The sequence below is a fragment of the Bos indicus genome, chromosome 10 (genome assembly GCF_029378745.1).
Source record: "Bos indicus isolate NIAB-ARS_2022 breed Sahiwal x Tharparkar chromosome 10, NIAB-ARS_B.indTharparkar_mat_pri_1.0, whole genome shotgun sequence".
NCBI classification, from domain to species: domain Eukaryota; kingdom Metazoa; phylum Chordata; class Mammalia; order Artiodactyla; family Bovidae; genus Bos; species Bos indicus.
In genome coordinates, this window is record NC_091769.1 from 100,141,628 (window position 1) to 100,158,744 (window position 17,117).

Consider the following 17,117-nt stretch of genomic DNA (forward strand, 5'->3'; position numbering starts at 1 on the left):
TAAACTAGATATGAAAAATATCATAAATACTTACTCTCATGAACACGTGTGGCTCAACAGCAAATTTTTAAATGACTGTATAGAAGTCAACTGACTGCACCATATCTATAGATATTCAACACAAGATGTTAACTGCTTTAACAATTTCTTTAAACTTTCTGACTATCCAAGTGAAGGAGGAGATGCAGGCACTTTTTTCCAAAGCATAAAGCTGCAAACAGCAACAAAACTATTCAGTCATCTTTAACTGTTTCAAGATCTCCTTCTCCCTATTCTATGGCAGAAGATCATTACTGAAAATCAATACTACCAAGAAATAGAAATCAAGACCCAAACTTGTCTCAAAATTTTATTCATTAATTTACTAAGCAGTCTTAATCTTCAAAACCAAAGTTTGAGTTAATTTTCTGACAAAGCCATTTTTATAAACATATTTTTTTATATTTCATGAAACTAATATCTGAAAAATATATTAATAAGGGAGAGGGAAAAGTGGGTAAATGTAGGCATTACAGACTCCATCTCACTTAACAGAAGCTTGTGTTCCTATTTCTTCCCTAACACGTACCTTACTCTCAGCACAGTGAACGAGCCGTCCTTCATTCCAAGGGCAAGGTGGATCCCATCTGCGTTCACAGCTGCACAACGAACTGGCTCCTCCATGTTACACCTTGCTATTAGTGCATGGTCAACCAGGCTCCATATTCTGTAACATTTAATTAAAAGAAAAGAGGAGTTAGCCAATGTGTGCTTTAAAATGTTAGAATATATGAAAAAATGTTGGTTAAAATAATAATTTCATTTTAAGGAAGAAAGATAAATATAGGTTTATAACTGTATGCTCTGTAGCAAAGAATTCTTATCTACAAACTAGAAATACTGTTAATACTTAAAATGACAAGTGTTAATAGAATCCTTTATTTTTAAGACAATGTAATGACATTAATTTTTTCTAATCAGTTATTTTAGATAGATGATTTCTACCCTGATAAAAGGGGACATCTATCTATCTATCTATCTATCTATATATATAGTATACTGACATATGTATACACCATATTTATAGTCTTTTAACTTAAGAGTGACACTTCAGATTATGCAAATTCAGTCTTTTCCAGACTCTAATGTTAAAAAACTGCAACAAGTAGTAAAAAATACCCATTGTTTGAAAGTTAAGAATTATACTTCCAAATAACCTGAACAAAGACCAAAATTACCAATGAAAATTAGTAACATTTTGAATTAAACTATAACAAACTTTTACAGATTATATCTCACTTCTAGTGATTGGTCTGTTCAAGTTTTGTTTCTTCTTGACTCAATTATCACAGTTATGCCACTAGAAATCTATCCATTTCTTCTATGTTGTCCAGTTTGTTGGCATATAGATGTTCACAGTATGCTGTAACAACATTTTTTTGTATTTCTGTGGTATCAGTTATTTTTTCCTGTTTTTCATTTCTTATTTTGTTTGGTTGGGTCCTTTCTCTTTTCTTCTTGGTGAGTCTGACCAGAGGTTTGTCAATTTGTTCATCTTTTCAAAATATCAGCTCTTGGTTTTATTGATCTTTTCTCTTAAAAAATATTCTCTATTTATTTCCTATTTGGTCTTTATTGTTTCCTTCCTTCTGCTTACTCTGGGTTTTGCTTGTTCTTCTCTTTCTAATTCTTGTAGGTGGTAGGTTAGGTTGCTTGAAATTTTTCTTGTTTCTGGAGGAAGGCCTCTATCACTATAAATCTCCCTACTAAAACTGTTTCTGCTACATCCATAGATTTGTAAAGTTGTATTTTCACTTTTGCATGTGTCTACCTAACTCTATGATTTCTTCTTTGATTTCATCATCAACCCATCTATTTTTTAATAGCATGCTATTTAGTCTCGGGATCTACCAGCCTGGGGCTGCCCTGCTGGCTCACTCAGCTGATAAAGAATCCACCTGCAACGTGGGAGACCTGGGTTCGATCCCTGGGTTGGGAGGATCCCCTGGAGAAGGGAAAGGCTACCCACTCCAGTATTCTGGCCTGGGGAACTAACGCCATGGACCGTAGAGTCCATGGGGTCATAAAGAGTCAGACACTACTGAACGACTTTCACTCACTCACTCACACTATTTAGTCTCCAAGTGGTTGTTCTTTTCCAGTTTTTTGTTCTATGGCTTATTCCCAGTTTTATACTGTTGTGGTCAGAAAGGATGCTTGAAATAATTTCTAGTATCTTAAAATTGCTAAGGCTTGTTTTTTGACCTAGTATGTGATCCATCCCAGATAATGTTTCAAGTGCAATTGGAATGAAAGGGTATTCCAGCCTTTTTTTTTCCTTAATTGGATATCAATTAAGTCCAACTAATCTATTGTGTAATTCAGAACTTCTGTTGCCTTGGTAGTTTTTGTCTGGATGATTTGTCCACTGATGTCAGTGGAGTGTTAAAGCCTACTATTATTGCATTACTGTAAATGTTTCCCTTCATGTCTGTATTTGTTCTATATATGTAGATGTTCCTATATTGGGTACTAGTGGTAAAGAACCCACCTATGTGGGTTCTATTTCTAGGTTGGGAGACTCCCCTGGAGGAGGGCATGGCAACCCACTCCAGTGTTCTTGTGTGGAGAAATCCCATGGACAGAGGAACCTGGCAGGTTACAGTCCATAGGGTTGCAAAGGGTCAGACACATCTGAAGCTTACCATACATGCACATGTGCACATGTTGGGTACGTATATGCTAACAAATGCAATATTCTCCTCTTATATTGATTTATTACTATATGGTGTCCTTCTTTTTCTTTATGGCCTTTGTTTTAAAGTTTATTTTGTCTGATATGAGTATTGCTATCTCCACTTTCTTGCTGTTTCCAATTTGCATGAAATATCTTTTTCCTTCCCTTCACATTTTCCACTCTTTGTGTTTTTTGCCCTGAAGTGAGTCTTCTGTAGGCAGTATATTGGAGATTTTTTTTTTTTTTTTAATTCAATCTGCCACTCTGTCTTTTAACCAGAGTATTTAGTCCACTGACATTATGCAAAAATACGGAATGCTGGCTGGATGAAGCACAAGCGGGAATCAAGATTGCTGGGAGAAACATCAATAACCTCAGATATGCAGATGATACCACCCTTGTAGTGCAAAGTGAAGAACTAAATAGCCTCTTGATGAAAGTGAAAGAGGAGAGTGAAAAAGTTGGCTTAAAATTCAACAGTCAAAAAATGAAGATCATGGCATCCAGTCCCAAAACTTCATGGCAAATAGATGGGGAAACAATGGAAACAGTGAGAGACTTTATTTTGGGGGGCTCCAAAAGCACTGCAGATGGTGACTACAGCCATGAAATTAAAAGATGCCTGCCCCTTGTAAGAAAAGTTATGACCAACCTAAACAGCATGTTAAAAAACAGAGATATCACTTTGCTGACAAAGGTCCATCTAGTCAAAGCTATGGTTTTTCTAGTGGTCATGTATGGATGTGAGAGTTGGACTACCAAGAAAACTGAGCACTGAAGAATGGATGCTTCTGAACCGTGGTGTTGGAAAAGACTCTTGAGAGTCCCCTGGACTGCAAGGAGAGCCAACCAGTCCATCCTAAAGGAAATCAGTCCTGAATATTCACTGGAAGGACTGATGCTGAAGCTCCAATATTTTGGCCACCTGATGTAAAGAACTAACTGCTTAGAAAAGACCCTGATGCTGGGAAAGACTGAAGGCTGGAGAAGGGGATGAGATGGTTGGATGGCATCACTGACCGGATGGACATGAGTTTGAGCAAGCTCTGGGAGTTGGTGATGGACAGGGAGGCCTGATGCGCTGCAGTCCATGGAGTCACAAAGAGTCAGACACGACTGAACTGAACTGACATTAAAAGTAATTATTGATAAGTATGTACTTATTGCCATGTTAATAAATTTTCCAGTGATTTATGCAGTTCTTCATTTCTTCCCTTTTTGTTTTTCCTTTTGTGGCTTTATGATTTTCTTTTGTAGTACCTTGAGTTCCTTTCTCTTTGGTTTTTATGAACCTACTGTATATTTTTGACTTTTCATTACCATAGAGTTCAAGTATATTAACTCATAACTATATCAGCAATATTCAAGTTCAAACACATTCTATAAGATTTACATTTTTATAACTCCCTCTCCAACATTTTGAGATTTTGATATCTGATGTCTTATTTTACATCTTCATACTTATCCTTTTACTGTTTATTATAATCATAATCACTTCTACAATTTTTTTTGCACACTTCTACAATTTTAAACTGTTTTTAAATTTATATGTGGTTTATTGAAGTGACCGTCAATCCTTACTATATATTTGCCTTTCTTATTGTGATTTTTCCCTTTCATACAGATTCTTGATTCTTTTCTGTTTACAGAATATCCTTCAATATTTCTTTCAGGATAGGTGGAGTACTGCCCAAGTCTTCTTTGTCTTAAAAATTCTTTATCTCTCCTATTCTAAATGATAATCTTGCTGGACAGAGTATCCTAGGTTGCAGGGTTTTTTTCCCTTTCAGGATTTTGAATACATGTCATTCCATTCTGGCCTGAAAAGAGTTCACAGAGAAATCAGCTGTTAGCTTTATGGAAGTTCCCTTGTAATGGACTCTTTTTTCTCTTGCTCTATTTAGAATCCTCTTTAACTTTTGTCATTTTAATTATATGTCTAGGTGTGGGTTTGTTTGAATTCATTTCATTTGGGACCCTCTGTTCTTCCTGTATCTGTATACCTGTTTCTTTCTTTAGGTTTGAGAAGTTTTTAGCTCTAACATCTTCAAATACATTTTTTATCTCCTTCTCTCTCATTTCTCCTTCTGGAACTCCTATTATACATAGGCTGGCACATTTTTCTTTATCCTATAGGTCTCATATATTGCTCTTTTTTCCATTTTGTCTTTCTGTCTGCTGTTCTGATTGGATGATGTCCATTATTCTTTCAGATCACTTCTTCATCCTTCTGTGTCGTTTAGTCAGCTATTGTTGCTTCTAGATTGCTTTTTGCAGAGAAGGCAATGGCACCCCACTCCAGTACTCTTGCCTGGAAACTCCAATGGACAGAGGAGCCTGGTGGGCTGCAGTCTATGGGGTTGCTAAGAGTCAGACACGACTGAGCGACTTCACTTTCACTTTTCACTTTCATGCATTGGAGAAGGAAATGGCAACCGACTCCAGTGTTCTTGCCTGGACAATCCCAGAGATGGGGGAGCTTGGTGGGCTGCCATCTGTGGGGTCGCACAGAGTTGGACACGACTGACGTGACTTAGCAGCAGCAGCAGCAGATTGCTTTTTATCTCAGTAACTGACTTATCTATTTTCTGTGTTGTCTATTTTTGACTGGTTCATCTTTATGGTTTTTAATTCCTGTTACAGTGATCTGCATTCCTATCAATAATCTTTCCTAATTAATTTAGCATTTTTATTTCACCTTTTTGTACTTGGGGTCTGGTAGACTGGTGACCTCTGTTTCATTATTTGTAATCTTTCAGGGAATTTCTCTTGTTCTTTTAATTGGGAGTAGTTCATCTGCCTTTTCATTTTACTTTCTTTTTTAAATTTATTTTTAATTGGAGGGTAATTGCTTTACAATACTGTGCTGGTTTCTGCTGTACAATGTGGATCAGTCATAACTATACATATATATCTCTCCTCCCACTAGAGCCTCCCTCCCACTCTGTCTCTATAAATTTAGAAGAAACTGTTTTATACTATAATCTTATAGAGCTGTTTTTAAGATGATTGTATGTGTGAGTGTCCCTGTGTAGACTATGTGTGTCCAATGCCTTTGGTGCGAGGGTTGGCTTTGGGATGAATGCCAGTCACATCTTTTCCCAGGGTATGCTAGCCATTATCCCCTTGACAGGCAGGCAGAGGTGCTGGAGGATCTAAAGCCTGTTCAGGGAGTATAGCAGGACTTCCTCTCTGCTCCATGGCTATTGCCACTCTGTCAAGGACAAGACTGCCTTCTCAGCTGTTGCAGTAGAAGCCCTGATGATTGGGTTTGACGAGGCTCTGTTGCCGTTGAACATGTGCCCTGCCCCAAAGGAAGCGAGTGCTGAAGCAAGTGATGCTTGTGCACTCACAGAGGACCTACATGCAACCTGTGCAGGCGTCCATGGCTCTGTTTAGAAGCAGGCTGAGATTACATCCCTTCCTCTGTTATCTTCAGCCCAGATCTGTTACAAGGCTGTGGTGTGGAACAGGCTGAGGCTGGGCATCAGGGTGTTGTGGCTGTAGGAACTGAGGGGCTGCACTGCTGCCAGAGATCTGGGCTGCCTCAGTGGCAGTCTTTGCCCAGGATCTGTCTGCCCCAGGTCGAGCACGAATCTGCAGTGTGCAGTAGGTGGGACCAGGGAACACTGCTGGGAGGCCAACTGCTGCATGCTCCTGTGTGTGATGACAATGGTTGCTACCACCCTGAGCCCCGTGGTCTGTCTCTGTGTCATTTCCCAGGGCCTGGTTGGCCTAAATCTTGTGCCAGGCTGTGGTGGAGTGAGCAGGGCCAGGACGTTTGCTCCACTCAGACTGAAGAGTGTGGGTGTGGTAGCAGCCACCAGCACAAGGCTCTCTCCATCTTGGCTACTGGCAAGTCAACATGTGCCCACTCCTTCAAAATGGAGTCTAGACTTGAGGCCTCTGTCTGTCCCAGTGGCTGTCCCAGAAAGCAAGGGGGCTTATCTCCTCTGCACTGGACCCTAGAACTGGTTCGGCCAGATTGTGGCTCAGCCTGCTCGCTCTCCAGGGCTAGGTCCTCCCATGCAGACTGACTCCTTTCAAATCCCTCCCAGGGGTGCAGGTTCCAACCTGATACTTTCATTTCCATCCTACCAAGTCACATGAAGATCTTTCTTGCAGCTCTGGTTGTATAGGAGTTCTGCCAGTTTCCAATTAGTTTTCTGTGAGAATGCTTCCATATGTAGACATATTTTTGATGTATTTGTGGAGGGGAGGTGAGCTCCACATCTTCCTACTGTGCATTCTTGATCCCCCTCATTTTTACATTTGTAAATGTTTGAAAAAAATTATCAAAGAATAACATTTTGAGTCATGAGAAAATTATATGAAATTCAAACTCAGATTCCAGTGTCTACAGATCAAGTTTTATGGGAACACAGCCACCCTGCCCTGTTTTCATACTGTCTGTGGCTGCTTTCACACTGCAGAGGCAGAGTTGAATGCTTACAGAACAGAGGCAGATGGTGGCACTCATCACTTCGTTCGGCTCCTCTGATGCACTACAAATTACACTGACACTATTATAACCCGACAGAATCTCAACTGCTACGTGTATTGTCACATCATGGCGTTTTATTATTTTTTATCTCCAATACATACCCATCACATCATAACAAGAAAGAAAAAAGAGAAAACTGAATGAATGTTGTGTTTTAAGGCACAGTAGAGTGTGGATTACGCAACTACTGAATTAGATGATAAAGCACTATGTTTATTATTCAATGATATTATAGCTATCCTAAAAGAGTACAAAGGTACATTAACATTACCAGACTAAGCACTTATCATGATATTTTCAACTCACAGGAAAGCAATAGTCAGAAAAATTAGAAAATTTAAAATCTCATTGTAGCAGAATTTCTTTACACATTCAAAAATTAAAATGAGGTTTTACTTTAAAAAACCTACGAAGAAAGTAAAAAAACCAAGTGGCTCATTTTTTAGACAAGCAAAGAAAGTTGCTTATTGGTAATGGATTAACTAAATCATTTTGGATTGCTGCAGCTGAAGAACTCTCTCCAGAAAAAATAAATTTGTTTAAGACAATTAGCCATTGGGTGAGAACAGTTGCTTACAGAGTTGAGGGTTTGGGAATAACACCAACAGTTAATTAAAAACAAGGCAAATACTTTTTTAATTGGAGGCTAATTACTTTACAATATTGTATTGGTTTTGCCATACATCAACATGAATCCACCACAGGTGTAAACGTGTTCCCACTCCTGAACCCCCCTCCCACCTCCCTCCCCATACCATCCCTCTGGGTCATCCCAGTGCACCAGCCCCAAGCATCCTGTATCCTGTGTTGAACCTGGACTGGCGATTCATTTCTTATATGATATTATACATGTTTCAATGCCATTCTCCCAAATCATACCCCCACTCCCACCCCAGAGTCCAAAAGACTGTTCTATACATCTGTGTCTCTTTTGCTGTCTCGCATACAGGGTTATCGTTACCATCTTTCTAAATTCCATATATATGCGTTAGTATACTGTATTAGTGTTTTTCTTTCTGGCTTACTTCACTCTGTATAATAGGCTCCAGTTTCACCCACCTCAATAGAACTGATTCAAATGTATTCTTTTTAATGGCTGGGTAATACTCCATTGTGTATATGTACCACAGCTTTCTTATCCATTCGTCTGCTGATGGACATCTAGGTTGCTTCCATGTCCTGGCTATTATAAACAGTGCTGCGATGAACACTGGGGTACATGTGTCTCTTTCAATTCTGGTTTCCTTGGTGTGTATGCCCAGCAGTGGGATTGCTGGGTCGTATGGCAGTTCTATTGCCAGTTTTTTAAGGAATCTCCATACTGTTCTCCATAGTGGCTGTATTAGTTTGCATTCCCACCAACAGTGTAAGAGGGTTCCCTTTGCTCCACATCCTCTCCAGCATTTACTGCTTGTAGACTTTTGGATTGCAGCCATTCTGACTGGCATGAAATGGTACCTCACTGTGGTTTTGATTTGCATTTCTCTGATAATGAGTGATGTTGAGCATCTTTTCATATGTTTGTTAGACATCTGTATGTCTTCTTTGAATTGTCTATTTAGTTCTTTGGCCATTTTTTGATTGGGTTGTTTATTTTTCTGGAATTGAGCTGCAGGAGTTGCTTGTATATTTTTGAGATTAGTTGTTTGTCAGTTGCTTCATTTGCTATTATTTTCTCCCATTCTGAAGGCTGTCTTTTCACCTTGTTTATAGTTTCTTTTGTTGTGCAGAAGGTTTTAATTTTAATTAGATCCCATTTGTTTATTTTTGCTTTTATTTCCAATATTCTGGGAGGTGGGTCATAGAGGATCCTGCTGCGATTTATGTCGGAGAGTGTTTTGCCTATGTTCTCCTCTAAGAGTTTTATAGTTTCCAGTCTTATGTTTAGACCTTTAATCCATTTGGAGTTTATTTTTGTGTATGGTGTTAGAAAGTGATCTAGTTTCATTCTTTTACAAGTGGTTGACCAGTTTTCCCAGCACTACTTGTTAAAGAGATTGTCTTTTCTCCATTGTATATTCTTGCTTCCTCTGTCAAAGATCAGGTGTCCACAGGTGTGTGGGTTTATCTCTGGGCTCTCTATTTTGTTCTATTAGTCTATATTTCTGTCTTTGTGCCAGTACCATACTGTCTTGATGACTGTGGCTTTGTAGTAGAGCCTGAAGTCAGGCAGGTTGATTCCTCCAGTTCCATTCTTCTTCCTCAAGACTGCTTTGGCTATTCGAGGTTTTTTGTATTTCCATATAAATTGTGAGATTATTTGTTCTAGCTCTGTAAAAAATACCGTTGGTAGCTTGATAGGGATTGCATTGAATCTATAGATTGCTTTGAGTAGTATACTCATTTTCACTATATTGATTCTTCCGATCCACGAACATAGTAAAACAAGGCAAATACTTTTGAGTGGTTTTCCTAGAGTCTTGATAAGTCAACAAATGTTATTGTTACTACTAAGTGGTTTATTTGAGGAGTCAATGCCAAGTTTGAAGTGATAAATAATTAGCTTTTATGAATAGTTTGCATGGAATAACTACAGGCTAGAATATTTTCAAAGACACTAGTGAGAAAGCAGTCATCCAGCACAACATCAAGTGGACTCAGACTGGGGTAAAAAATATGTAGGGGGGATTGGCTTATAGACAAATTATAAAGCCTATAAAAGTTAAGGTGTTTAAAGCCTTACAATTATTCACCATATTATTTCTTCACAATTTTGCACACATACACACACAATCTTGAATCATGTCTTTTAGAACCAATAATGTTAACAGTGAACTTCATTTTCTCCAGTGGATTTAACCATTGTTGGTTCTGAGTTTTTGTTAGGAACAGAAGCTAAAAATCCTGACTTGCCCTATAACACTTTCCAATTAAAACTTCCCCACTTTTGCTATTTGGGGAGATGCTAGTTTGGGAAAGATCCTGGTGTTCTTACGTGTTGCAGGTAGTAATACATCCTTTCTTCTCTTGATCTTTGCTTTGACTGTGTCTTTTGGTTTGACACCCACCAAGAGGTGAACCCAGTTTTCAGGCAACACAATTACTTTTTAAAGGACCAGCTGCCCTTTTTATGAAAGCAGCCAGTACCAGCTGTCCTCCTAAAATGGAAGAAACTCCTAGCAAATCATGTGAGTCAAGTGTAGCCCCACACCAAGTTTCCATGTGGACAGTGCTATGGCATCTTCTATCTACATAAAACCAAGTAGCACAAATATAGTAAGTGGCATGATTGATTAACATACCACTTAAAATATCAGTAGTTACCTGGAAAGAATCAGGTTGCATCCCTATCTCACTTCTTACACTGAAGTAAATTTTACAAAGATTAGGAGTTAAACATAAAAAATAAACCCACTAATACACTAGAAGAATATACTAGAAAACTTTTTAACCTTAGGGAGGATTTCTCTGTGCTAGAAAACTCAGAAGTCATAAAAGAAAATGTTGATAAATTCAGATGCATAAAACAAAATAACAACAAAAACTTTTTCATGACAAAAGATCTAAGCATAATAAAGAAGCAAGTAACAAGGTGGTGAAAAGTATTTGCAACTTACATTCCAAAGGTTTAATATCCATAATATGTAAGGAGCTGCTAAAAATAAAGGAGAAAGATATCTACAATGCACAAAAAAATGGCAAGAAATGTGAAGAGGCCATAGAAAGGATTCTATGGAACCAAGTATTTTTTACTTGTAAATATTAAAGAATTATGCACTTTTCTGCTTTTCCTGTGCAAATTTTATCTAGGATAATCAAACAGTTAATGAGGAGAAATTCTTTTTATACAAACATGGTAGCTAAAAAATGAATCATAAATGAAAGAGTTAGAATACAACTACTTGAAACTCAATAACATAACAGATTTAGGTCACATATTCTCGACAGGGGTAATATTGCCCCTCAAAAGCTAAAAATTAGTTCTTAGGGGTGAAAATCTTAAATATTACAGTAGTTTGTGGCTCTCTTAAGTGCCACAGTACAAATACATATATGTATATATACATACACACATTCATATTAATACATTCATACATACAATTTTTTGTGGTGCTAAAATTTCACAGGGAAGGAGTGCAATTAGGGGGAGCAATGTCTTAGTCTCATTAGGAGAGCAACAATTTTTAAAAAGTTTGAGAAGTACTGATCTAGATAACAACCATCAATGGCTGCAAATATGGCAAAAAGGAGACTACATATTACCATCAAACAAGGATACACATTACTACCTAGGAAATATTCTAAGTGAAAATTCCTAACTGACTGCATCTCATCAAACTCTAGATCTAACTATCAGTTTACAGAATACAGGGAAGAGGGAATGCATTAAAATATACTATAGGTATTCAAATCCAGAATGTGGAGAACTCTAAAGGGCAAATATTAAGTTTCTTCAACAAATAAACTGTAAAGAGAAAAATCAGAAAGCGAAGAAGGGAAGCTATAGAATAAAAGAGATTCAAAGGACATATTAACAATTGCAATAAATGGACCTTATTATAAGTCTAATTCTAAGAAGCAAAAGGAATACAGTGATAACAGTGTTGTGGTGGTGTTTAGAGTTATCTTTTAGAGATACAAATGGAAATATTAATACAGATGAAATGGGGACAAAAGACAGTATCAAAGTGGGAAAAGTATCTCAACTGATATCACTGATCAGTGCTTCTCAAACTTTAGTGTCTAGAAAATCCTAAATTGGTGGATTCCTTATACAAGGTCCTGTATAAGGCATGATAAATTTGCATTGCTTACTAGTTCCCTTGTAATGTTGATGAGGCTGGTCTAGGAATCACACTTTAAAAACCAGTCATAGACAAAAGGCTAATTGCTGCTTGCATATATAGACAGGTATAGGATCCTATATTAACATAATTAGAAAAAGACCAATGAACTAAGAGAAAATATGCAAAGAGCTTGAACAAACAAGTCAAAGAAAAGGAAATATAAATGTCCTCTAAACATATGAAAACATACGTTTTTTGATTTGTATGTTGATCATACATTTGATCATACAATTGATCAACATATTGATCCCTCAATATGAGAGAAAAGCATATTTTAAAATATAACAAGGTATCATTTTTCACAGTTTGGGGTGATTAGTGCTGGCAAGAGTGTGGGAGAAAAGGCTCTGTCACACATTGCTGACAGGTGTGTAAATTGTTATTGCCTCTGTGTAAGGCACTATCTATTAAAATTTAAAATGCATGTATCTTTTGAACACTAATAAGAATTTATCACAGAAATATTCTTATTTACACATGGACTAAACAGCAAAGGTACAATGATATTCACTGCAAGCACTGCATTTAGAAGTACAAAACTGGAAGAACCTAAACTTTCACCAAATGATAGTTTAACTGAATAAACTATAGTACATAGGGGACTATTACACAGCTGTTAAAAGAGGAGGTAGTTCTGTATATTTTTATATGAAACAAACTCCAACTTAGGCTTTTAAGAGAAAAACCCAAATCTTATAAATAGTTGTTAATGCTATACACTGTTGGCATCTGTTATGTTCATTTGTTATATCAAAGCTGATAAAATTTAAAACTAAGGTGTTTTTTTTTAAGTTTTTCTTCCATTGCTCTAAGGACAAATTCCAGCCTATGCAATTACTCTGTGATTTGCTTACCTGACTGAACGGTCATCGCTTCCAGTCACGGCCAAAGGTTTAGTAGGATGGACAGCAAGTGCCCACAGCTCGCCTTCACAATGCCCTTGCATAATTAGGAAAGGCTTGTTTCTTTCATGAACCACAATTTCAAAAATTTCGCCATCCTGTGTTCCAACTAGAATGTGGTCTCCTCGCCAACACACACTCCTCACAGACAAACCTAGTCAAAATGGAATTGTACTTAAGATCAGTACTGTAATAACAGAATGCTAACCTGCCTAAACCCCTATTAATTTTTGTATCTTTTATGCCTGAGGTGTAAGATAGAAGGAACACATTTTCTTCATTTATCCATGCTGTTTTCTATGTGAAATATTTCTTTTTATATACCCAGTTTCTACCCATCCTTCAAGACATACACTCCTCTTCCTCATTAGTCAACATCAGTCGTAGTCTGATCATTTCCTCAGTCAACGTCTTGTAACACAGTGCATGTCATCCAGAGTAATTATTCAGGGGCTACCCTCATGTGCTTAGTCACTCAGTTGTGTTTGACTCTGCAGCCCAATGGGCTGTAGTGCGTCAGGCTCCTTTGTCCATGGGGATTCTCCAGGTAAGAATAATGCAGAAGGTTGTCATGCCCTCCTCCAGGGGATCTTCCCAACCCAGGTCTCCTACATTGCAGGTGGATTCTTTACCATTTGAGCCACTAGGGAAGCCCATAACTACCACCATGCTGCTGCTACTGCTGCTAAGTCACTTCAGTCGTGTCTGACTCTGTGCAACCCCATAGACGGCAACCCACCAGGCTCCCCTGTCCCTGGGATTCTCCAGGCAAGAACATTGGAGTGGGGTGCCATCGCCTTCTCAAACTACCACCATAGAACTGTTTTATTTTTCTCTTAGAATAATCTGATTTTTATGTGTCTATATTTCATCTCTTCAATGCGCTCATAAAATCATTAAGAAGAAAGATTTCTACTTTTTCTGTATACAATCCCTTTTGCAACCTCAGGAAAGCTGGTGTCTCCCTCAGTTTCCTCATTTATATAGTATGGTCAGCAATGAGGTACTGTGTAACTTACAGTGTTATGAGAATCAAATAAGAAGTGTCAAATTATTTTATAAACTTTACAGTACAAAAATGCTCAGCAAAACTCTTGAAAACAGTATAACAGCTAACATTTACTGGATGATCATTATGTACCAGACACTCTCCTAAAATTTTTACATATATTAGCCCATTTAATCCTCTGAGATATTTCTTTTTCTCATTTTACAGATGATGGTATGCAGCCCAAGGTCACATGTCTAGTAAGTGACTACAATATGGCATAAACATAGGCCTGTGTAACTCCCAATCCTACTCCTACAATACAACACTAGTGGGTAATACGTTTACTTTTGTAGTGAAAGACTGTTTTATTACATCAAATTTTTAAAAATCCTCCAAAGAAAAAATTATATCTTGGTTGCTGACAAATTTGGATGGAGGAAAAACTCACATATACTTAAACAATCTTAAATTAAGTTAAAATAAGTTAAGATTGCACTTAATCTTAAACAAAAGTTCCTCTAACTCTCAACACATTATTTTCAACAGTTTATTTGCTAAAGTTACATTTAGCATTCAAATAGTAAAATGTTTCCAAAATTTAAGGTTACCAAAGTAAGTACTTATCACATCTCTCTGTGGGTCCCATTATAGCTGGCATTAGACAAGAAAAGGAACTTTGTCATAACAGTAAACCTACACAGTCTTCAGGCAAAATTCCTCATCAGCAGAAGGATTTTAATTAAATGTATCCAGTATGCAGGAGTGAACATAAGCCTCATTTACATTTATAAACACACTTTGAATCTGCGGAGAGAAGGAGACCGCCCTTGACACACGAAGACTCTGCCTGGTGACGAGGCACCTGCTGTGTCATTACCTTTGTACCCCTGGTCTGTTTCCCTGAGGTCAATCACAGTAATTGGTTTAAAAGTTAAATCCCAAAGACGAATGCAGCCATCTCTGCCGCCAGTAGCAAAGCCTTCTTCACAAGCATTCATGCTAAAAATTCCTGCCTAGAAGAGGGAAAAAAATAATTTAACAATATATGCTTTTTAAGAAAATACACTACATGTGAGACTAGAACTCCACATAAAGATTTTTTGATATGGCAAAAGAACAGTGAAATGATCAGAAAATACAGATGATGATCCAGAAATAAATCTATGTATATATAGGAACTCATATATGACCAAAATGGTAATTAATGATATAAGAGAAAATGAAGTTAAAACTATAACATATACAAAAATGAATCAGACAAAAGCAAAACATACAGACAAAATTCTAACTATAAAAAAAAAAAAAACAAATATGTTAGAAAAGAGTCAGAAGAACACTTATGTAACTTTCGGCTGTGAAAGAACTTTATATAGTACGGAAGTTATCCACAAGCCATAAAGGAAGATTTTTAAATTTTTCATATGAGAAAAGATATAAGTAAAAACAAACAGACTGAGGAAATATTTGCAATGTGTTCAGTTCAGTTCAGTCGCTCAGTCGTGTCCGATTCTTTGCGACCCCATGAATTGCAGCACACCAGGCCTTCAGTCCATCACCAACTCCCAGAGTTCACTCAGACTCACATCCATCGAGTCAGTGATGCCATCTAGCCATCTCATCCTCTGTCGTCCCCTTCTCCTCCTGCCCCCAATCCCTCCCAGCATCAGAGTCTTTTCCAATGAGTCAACTCTTCACATGAGGTGGCCAAAGTATTGGAGTTTCAGCTTTAACATCATTCCTTCCAAAGAAATCCCAAAGCTGATCTCCTTTAGAATGGACTGGTTGGATCTCCTTGCAGTCCAAGGGACTCTCAAGAGTCTTCTCCAACACCACACTTCAAAAGCATCAATTCTTCGGCGCTCAGTTTTCTTCACAGTCCAACTCTCACATCCATACATGACCACAGAAAAACCATAGCCTTGACTAGACGGACCTTTGTTGGCAAAGTAACGTCTCTGCTTTACAACATGCTATCTAGGTTGGTCATAACTTTCCTTCCAAGGAGTAAGCGTCTTTTAATTTCATGGCTGCAATCACCATCTGCAGTGATTTTGGAGCCCCCAAAAACAAAGTCTGACACTGTTTCCACTGTATCCCCATCTACTTCCCATGAAGTGATGGGACCGGATGCCATGATCTTCGTTTTCTCAATGTTGAGCTTTAAGCCAACTTTTTCACTCTCCACTTTCACTTTCAACAAGAGGCTTTTGAGTTCCTCTTCACTTTCTGCCATAAGGGTGGTGTCATCTGCATATCTGAGGTTATTGATATTTCTTCTGGCAATCTTGATTCCAGCCTGTGCTTCTTCCAGTCCAGCGTTTCTTATGATGTACTCTGCATAGAAGTTAAATAAGCAGGGTGACAATATACAGCCTTGACGTACTCCTTTTCCTATCTGGAACCAGTCTCTTGTCCCATGTCCAGTTCTAACTGTTGCTTCCTGACCTGCATATAGGTTTCTCAAAAGGCAGATCAGGTGGTCTGGTATTCCCATCTCTTTCAGAATTTTCCACAGTTTATTGTGATCCACATATTCAAAGGCTTTGGTATAGTCAATAAAGCAGAAATAGATGTTTTTCTGGAACTCTCTTGCTTTTTCCATGATCCAGCGGATGTTGGCAATTTGATCTCTGGTTCCTCTGCCTTTTCTAAAACCAGCTTGAACATCTGGAAGTTCACAGTTCACATACTGCTGAAGCCTGGCTTGGAGAATTTTGAGCATTACTTTACTAGCGTGTGAGATGAGTGCAATTGTGCGGTAGTTTGAGCATTCTTTGGCATTGCCTTTCTTTGGGATTGGAATGAAAACTGACCTTTTCCAGTCCTGTGGCCACTGCTGAGTTTTTCAAATTTGCTGGCATATTGAGTGCATCATCTTTCAGGATTTGAAATAGCTCAACTGGAATTCCATCACCTCTACTAGCTTTGTTCGTAGTGATGCTTTCTAAGGCCCACTTGACTTCACATTCCAGGATGTCTGGCTCTAGGTGAGTGATCACACCATTGTGATTATCTTCGTCGTGAAGATCTTTTTTGTACAGTTCTTCTGTGTATTCTTGCCACCTCTTCTTAATATCTTCTGCTTCGTTAGGTCCATACCATTTCTGTCCTTTATCGAGCCCATCTTTGCATGAAATGTTCCCTTGGTATCTCTAATTTTCTTGAAGAGATCTCTAGTCTTTCCCATTCTGTTGTTTTCCTCTATTTCTTCGCATTG

At 38.0% G+C, this 17,117-nt stretch overlaps 1 protein-coding gene across 21 annotated transcripts in view; it reads right to left on the reverse strand.

Moving 5' to 3' along the window:
- The window catches only part of EML5 (EMAP like 5), a 160,965-nt gene that overhangs the window by 100,691 nt on the left and 43,157 nt on the right, over positions 1-17,117 (reverse strand). For all 21 annotated transcript variants that reach the window (XR_011569047.1, XR_011569046.1, XR_011569048.1 and 18 more), the window contains exons 6-8: positions 14,778-14,913; positions 12,862-13,063; positions 569-706 (exon numbers count right to left, since the gene is read on the reverse strand). Coding sequence is in view for 17 of the 21 variants with exons in the window: in XM_070797984.1 (XP_070654085.1) it covers positions 569-706; positions 12,862-13,063; positions 14,778-14,913 (476 nt within the window). In the remaining 4 variants the exon portion in view is untranslated. The remainder of the gene's footprint in view (positions 1-568; positions 707-12,861; positions 13,064-14,777; positions 14,914-17,117) is intronic.